Source organism: Sarcophilus harrisii, chromosome 1 (assembly GCF_902635505.1).
Source record: "Sarcophilus harrisii chromosome 1, mSarHar1.11, whole genome shotgun sequence".
In the NCBI taxonomy this organism is placed as follows: Eukaryota; Metazoa; Chordata; class Mammalia; order Dasyuromorphia; family Dasyuridae; genus Sarcophilus; species Sarcophilus harrisii.
The window spans coordinates 132,608,612-132,616,121 of NC_045426.1; the positions used below are offsets into that span (position 1 = coordinate 132,608,612).

Consider the following 7,510-nt stretch of genomic DNA (forward strand, 5'->3'; position numbering starts at 1 on the left):
GATGTGATAGTAGAGAAAAATAAATTCAGCCTCTTAAAATGTAAATATAACTACTTTGGTAAATCAAAAATTGGCTTTTGTTCACAACACTTAATGTCTTTTTTTGCTGAGGCAATTGGGGTTAAGTGACTTGCTCAGGGTCACACAGCTAGGAAGTGTTAAATATCTGAAGCCAGATTTGAACTTGGATCCTCCAGTCTTCAAGGCTAGTGCTCTATCCACTGGGCCATCTAGCTGCCCCTACTTAATGTCTTTTCTAGGTGATTTGCTCCTACTATTATCTGCATTTTACTTTCTAATCTTTATTAATTCATTGTTATTTACAAACATGCCCATCTTCCTTCATCCTTAAAAAACTCTGATAAAACCCTAACAATTCCCTTACGCTGTTCCACACTTCCCCTCCATATCACAACTAAACCCTAGAAAAAGCTGTTAGAATCTATTGCTTCTGCTTCCTTTCTCCTCTTGTTTCTCAACCTTTTGTAATCTGAACTCGACACTCAATGAAACTGTTATGCCCAAAGTTACCAATCATCTCACAATTGCCAAATCTGATAATTCTTTTTTCTAGCACACTTTCTTGTAGATATTGCCTTCCCTAGATTTCCCTAACATGGCTTTTTTTCTATGTCTGTTATTTTAATCACTGTCAGTAGTTCATCATCCATATATCATTCTCTGATGGTGGTTGTATTCTCAAGACTGTTCCATTGACAAAGCAAACATATCCAAAATTGAATTATATTTTTTCCAAAGTCAACCCTCTTTGTAACTTTTCCATTTCTGTCCAGGGCACCAACATCCTTCTAGTTTCTCAAATTTGAAATCTTGGTATTATTGAAATCTTTGGTATTATTGATTTTGGACCATTCATCAGTTTAACATAATCAAGTAGTTATCAAATCTTGTTATTTCTACATTCATAACATTGTTGGAAGTATTAGAATTTCTGCTCATTGTCAGTGCTATATTGTCCCTCTACCTCCCTCACTAAACAATCTCTCATGTTTTGAGTTTCATTCAATCCATATTCATTACTCAATTAAGATTCTGGTACCTACTTTTTTCTGACTTCTAGGACACTCTTTTCTTCCTCAATGAGTTCAGTGTCTGGGTTAGAAAACAACCATTTGTTAAATGCTTTAAACAGATACTATATAAGGAGAAAGTTCCTGTTCTCCAGTTTACACTACACTAGGGGAATACAATGTATAAAAAGTTAACTGAAAAAGTAGGAAAGGGGGAATCACAGTAGCCATCAGGGGGCATGGTAGAGAAGGCAGTGGATAGTGTTGGACCAGAAAACAGAACTCAAATTTCCACATTTCAAATATGAACACTAATGGCTGTGTGACCCTGGGAAAATCACAAACCCTATTTACCTCAATTTCTTCTTTTGTAAAATAAGCTGGAGAAGAAACTGGCAAACTACTCAAACATATTAACCAAGAAAACTCCAAATGGGGACACAAAGAGTTAACTGAACAAGTTAATAGTCGTAATGTTTAGTGTATTTTTGGCTCTATCAGTTCATATAGATCTTTCCATGCTTCTCACATGTTCTCTGGCTGTGCTCCAATGTTTGGAATTCTCTCCCTCCTTACTTTTCGCTTACCCTAAGTCCCAACTAAAATCCTACTTGTTTTCCCCCAATCCTCATTTCTAATATTGTCCCCTTATTTACAACTTATTTGTATTTGTCTGTTTGCTCATCTCTCCCTCATTAGATTGTGAACTCCTTGAGGTCAGGGACCATCTTTTTGCCTTTTTTTATTCTTAGCAAAGGCATATAGCAGGGATATAGTGTTTGACTAACTGACATGAAAATAGCTAACATATAATATCTACTATGTATCAGGCACTATAATAAGCAGTTTATAATTCTCATTTTATGCTTGCAACAAACCTCAGGGATAACGCTTTTTTATCAAACTCATTCTAGAGATAGGGAAACTGAGGTAAACACAGACTGACTTGTTTAAGGTTATGTACTGGCAAGTGACTGAGGCTAAATTTGAATCTTCCTAACTCCTAATCTTCACTATTATTACCTAGCAACCCATATTGAAAATATATGAACTTTCCAAAGCAAACAGTTGACATTTATTTAAAGCTTTAAACTTAATAAGCACTTTACATACACACAAAATTCACAATGTATATTACATATAACTGTATTAAGGCTTTTGGGGTACCCCATCTTCTCACTTCATGAGTTGGATAGTACATACATGTTGACAAGCATAACACCCTACTTTATAAAGAAAAATAATATATATATGGATATTTTACAAGTTCTGGTTTCCTTCATTTTTAAATGTTCAGTTCCAAATTCCATCCTATCCCCTCTTCCAAGAAAACCAAAATCTATTACAAAATATCAGTCATGTAAAAAAAATTCTAAGTATTAACCACGATCCCCTGTGCCAATATCCCTCCCTCCCACCTCAGAAAACCCAAACGAAAACATGCTTTCATTTGTAATAGTTTATCAGCTCTCCACATGGAGGTGAACATACTGTACCATGCTAACATTTTGGGGTTTGTAGTCATTGTTACTCAATTACTAATTCTTTACAAATTCATTATTCTAGCATTCAAAATTACTGAAATGGCTACTTCCCACATTTTACCGAGTGACCAGTTGCTTAAAGGGACTTCCCATCTATTTTCATTTGTATTTTTCCAAATGGTAGCCAAGATCCTTGAGAGAAAAGATCTTTCCTTTGCCAAATTACTGCTTTGATTTATACAAATTATCTACAGCCAAGCAATTTTTCATCTGTAAAATCGAATACCACCAAAGTTGGCATGAAGTGCTAAGTAAGATGTCTTATGGTAGTTAGATATTCCCGAGATGAAAAAATAAACTTATTCCACCTCCAATAATTACCAGGTGTGACCAGATGGGCAAGTCATGTTACTAGCCTTATTGCCATACTTATACTTGGCTTTCTTCAAAAGGTAGTTTTGCAATAACATTCCCAATACTTTGTCCTTCTGAACTCTAGTAAGCAATGTATAATAATTCAAGTCTCCTTTCCCCTGAAATTCAAGGAACCCATTCTAGTATTTAAACTTCCACATAATCAATTAAATAAAATACATATTTTGTAAACTTTCCAAATATATTCTTAATATAGAAGCCATTTGTCTGAAACAAGGTTGATATACCATCCTAAAAATGGAGTACAAACACTATGTACCCACGTACAGGTATTTGGAACGAGACAGGAATTGCAGATGAACTAACATACTCCAGAATGTTGTAAAAGATGAAAGGAAATGGTAGAGCTGGAAAAAAAAAAAAAAAAGCCCAGATTCCAAATGTACTACTTTCTATTATGCCTTCACCTTTCCAATTTAAGCTTTGCTAGAACAATCCAAGCTAATTTAGAGCTGTGAAAACACCTTTGATTCTTCTTGCCAGATATCAATCAAGCTGCTTTGCTAAACAGCAGAGTTCAGTTACTAATTCAGTCTGATATTTAAGGGCCTGTAACAAATTTGTATACATTATCCTCACAACTCCATAACGTAGGCACTATGTGTGGCAGATTTAATCCTTTATAACCCAACTTTTCTTTTTAAGCCATACACACAATTATATATATATTTAAAATCAGATCATATTACTAAATAAGTCTATTTAGAAGCTAGAACCCATCAAAGTAGACAAAAACTTACTAATTCAAATTAGGTGATCAATGGATCAAAAGAAACTGACCACAATTACTTTTTTGATTCAGGACATTTATTTTAACAAAACAGTTGAATCCTTAAGATGAACTAGATGCTGCAACAGCTGCTCTCTTGGGCTTAGGTGTTGTTCCTTCACGGAATCCATTCCTATGGTATTTGAAAGGAGAAAAAAAGGCAAGAAAAGACTTTTTAGTTTTTCAGGGTGCATTTTTAAAAAGTAGTGTACTCTAAAAATATCTTACTCAGCTTATCTCAGTTAAATGCTGAAATCACTATTTATTCATATGTTCAGACATTTTTTAAAAGTGCATCACTGACAAGCTGCAAACAATTCCTAGTTTTCTCTAGTTAAGGACACAAACTCCCAATTGGTATACTAGTTATTCTTTAAAAAGGAAAGGTGGAATATTTTAGGAATACTGTGTTGGATAATAATAACGTACTTTAAAAAATCCAATGACCATCAAAATGCTGTAATGTTAGAATTAATATGAATTAATTTCTATTTCTGAATTATATTGTCAAATTCTTTTAAAATAAGTTAAAATAACCATGCCTGTGATGTTAGCATCCAACATTTTATCAAAAATTCAAGAGACCAGAAATCACAAAGACAAGTTTTATATTAAATAAAACAAAAAGGTGAAGAAAAGCTGCTGAATTCAACCACTTGTCAGATCAAACATCAAACAAAAAAACCCCACATCTTAGTTACCTGTCTTAAGTGAAAGGAATAACTTTTCTTTAAAATAGTCTAGAGTACAGGGTTTTTTGAAAATGTAACCCTGACATTAACAATTTTCAAAAACCCACACTGAATTAACAGATCATGGCTATAACCAGGCATCATTTTGATCCAACATATAAAAACAATTTAAGTGAGACTTAGTTTATACATAACCCTAAATAAATCTTTTTCCATACCCACCTTGATAACTATACCAGTTTTTAGGTGACTCAGTCCTTAACACTGAATACTGAAATTCAAGAATTTGTCTTATATTTATCTAACACTTTAGTGTAACACATTAAGTGGTCTGTGAAGTGCCAGAAACTCATAACAAGGAGACCCATATAGGAAGTTCCTCTTAAGATACCCCCCCACATTCTGGCAAATGCTGTGTTGACAGTTCAAACACAAGTTCTCTGCTTTTCACTGGATATCCTTATTTCATGCAGCTTGGAGGAAAAGCAAAACAAAAACATTTTTAACACTTCACAAATTATACTAAAAGCTACTCCAAAAGCCGTATACCATTGTTGGAGACAATACCCTTAAAATGATTCTACATACAAGATTCTTCATACATACAAGAGAACTAGTCATGATTTTGTTGCTTTTAAAGCTCAGTAACAAAATATAAAATTGTACCTGAATCGGCGATAGACAATCTTTAGGTGCCTCATTCGACCAGTACCAGTGGTGTTTCGTCGCTTAGCCTTTGCACTCCAATTATCTAGGGCAAGCACCCACAAAAATCAAAATTTAAGTCTTCAAGTCTCCAAATAGTCTTATTTCCCTAGTATTATTTTCAATGACATCTAGCTGTAATCAAGTTTTCATCAATACCTTTTTAAAGTTAATAGTCTTAAAGGTAATCTTAGTAATCATTAACGAACCCATCAGATTTATTGACCATTCTATTTTCATTACATTGGTTAATTAAGACAGGAATTCAAATTCTGATTTGTTCACCTTAAAAAAAAAAATCACATTCTTTTGTATTTTTCACATCAGAACAGCCCAAATAACTATCCTAAGTAGTAGACTCATTGGGCCAAACTCACAACTGTTTCCTTATTACCCAAACAACTCTTAAATCAAACAAAAAAACTCATATATAAAAAACATATCACCATTAAGCTCACATGCAAAGTTCCAGGGATACAAAAAGGAAACACCAATTCCTGTAGTCAGGGACAGGATGGGGGTGGGAGGTAGGGAATGATCATGCAGTAACATGTTAAAAAATATATACAGAATAATCTTGTGGATTAAGAGGGAAAAAAACAACTATAAAGGAGTTTTCCCTTAAGAGGTGCTATTTGAGTTGAGCCTTTAAGAAAGCCTACATTTAATGCCAAAACCTGTTATTTTAACTTGCAGGTTTGGTTAGTGGGTTTTTTTTTTTTCCAAGTGATTCATCAACAATTCTTCAGTAACCAGCAGGATCTTAAATAGGAGTTCTAAATTTTCAAGGATTAAAGTTTTCCTAAACCTTTTTTTTTTGCCTGTATAAATTAAAATTTTCTTTTACCTCCATCTTGTCCCAATCCTTTCTCTTTTGGGTGTTTTGACAAAGAAACTTCACACCTCAAAGCTTTTCTTCCAATTAAAAAAATTCAGACCAATAATTTTTCTACTTTTTCTTTTTTAAAGGAGTTTAGCTTCAAAAGTCCCAGAGATATATCACCCATTTAACAGATGAAGAAATTGAGGTTCCAGGCAGTTAAACAATTTATCCAAGACCATATAACAACGACAAAATCGAATTCACCTCTTTTTGACTTAAAAAAAGCCCAACGTTTTTTCTCCTGTACCCTGCTGGCTTCAAGTCAAGGTATTATAATTTCCTAAGAAATGACTCTGTTGAAGCAATTGCCTCTAACTTTTAGAACTTTTAAACTTCATTAACCTCATTTCACACACGTGGTACAGGAACTACTTTTAAAAGGGCCAAATCTAAGACTACTCTCCCCCAAAAAACCATTAAGTCTTCCTTATGAAATTTCCACTTCCACGAGAAACTTACACTTTCTTTTGCGTTTAGCAGGATATCCACACTTGCCGCATGTTGACTTCTGAAGGTGGTACGCCTTAGAACCACATCGACGGCACAAAGTGTGCGTCTTATTCCGGCGCTTACCGAACGAAGATGTTCCCTTAGTCTAGAAAACAAACATCAGACATTTGACGTTGTGATGCTGCAATTGGTCACAACAAAAATGGTAGCACATGCTCCGTTAAAATAAAACGCAAATTCCCGACCAACGGCCACTAGGGAGGGCCCAAACTTTGAAACCTTGTAAGCAACCCCACCTGATCATGCAATGCCTCTCCTCCAATATTCGGAGCTTGGGAAGGTTATTATAAGAAATAAGCAAAGGGTATTCTCTAACTTTGCGACACTGCACATCATCAGAGTCCTTCACACTCTACGTCGGGCCGGGCTGGCCATTTGTTCTCTCCCGGGAGCTCCCGGAATACCGAACAGTCCCAACCCGGACAAGGCCGCGCATTCCGCTCTCTTAAGGACAACGTGGGGCTGAGGGGTGAAGCTCAGTCCCAGGAAAAGCCGCCCCTGGAATAACTCGGGACCCAGCTCTTAATTTCAAGTTCCCCCTTTCGGCTTTCTGCAGGATCCCCCTTCTTGGTGCCTGCAGACTCCACTGCCGCCATCGTTGGGCGTCGCAGTCACCCGGGGAGAGAGGATGGATGCCGATACCACGTACACCAAAAAGAAAGACTCACCATCTTCTTCCAGCCGCCGGGACGAAAAAGAACGGAAGAGGAAGAACACTTCCGCTATATCAAGTTTGAGGGGCTTCCGTCGAGATAGTACTTCCGTCGGTCACGGTGCACCTTGCAAAAGGTTCCGCCGGCGGAGAAAGGACAGGGGAGGAAATGGCCTGGAGTCGGCGCCGATTGGTCCGCATTCTTGTCTTTCAAGCGGGAAGAGAGGACGCCTAGCCTCTCTTCCGGTTCCGTTGTGTCTCCGTGTCTTGCTGTGGCTTTTCTCGTACTCCCCTCGATAGGCGCTAACGTGAGCCTGGTCACATTGGTGACCAACCTCTTTGGAAGCGA

General features: G+C 36.4%; 1 protein-coding gene and 1 non-coding gene across 2 annotated transcripts; both read right to left on the bottom strand.

Moving 5' to 3' along the window:
* Positions 1-3,735: 3,735 nt before the first annotated feature.
* Positions 3,736-7,281, bottom strand: RPL37 (ribosomal protein L37). Its single transcript, XM_003759917.3, has 4 exons — positions 7,178-7,281; positions 6,459-6,594; positions 5,078-5,162; positions 3,736-3,852 (listed from the first exon to the last, which is right to left on the bottom strand). The coding sequence occupies exons 1-4, from the start codon at positions 7,178-7,180 to the stop codon at positions 3,783-3,785; spliced, it is 294 nt and encodes a 97-aa protein (XP_003759965.1). The 5' UTR covers positions 7,181-7,281; the 3' UTR covers positions 3,736-3,782.
* LOC111719059 lies at positions 3,950-4,028 on the bottom strand. The gene has a single exon (XR_002769361.1). It is a non-coding gene; the product is annotated as a small nucleolar RNA SNORD72 (small nucleolar RNA).
* Positions 7,282-7,510: the final 229 nt, after the last annotated feature.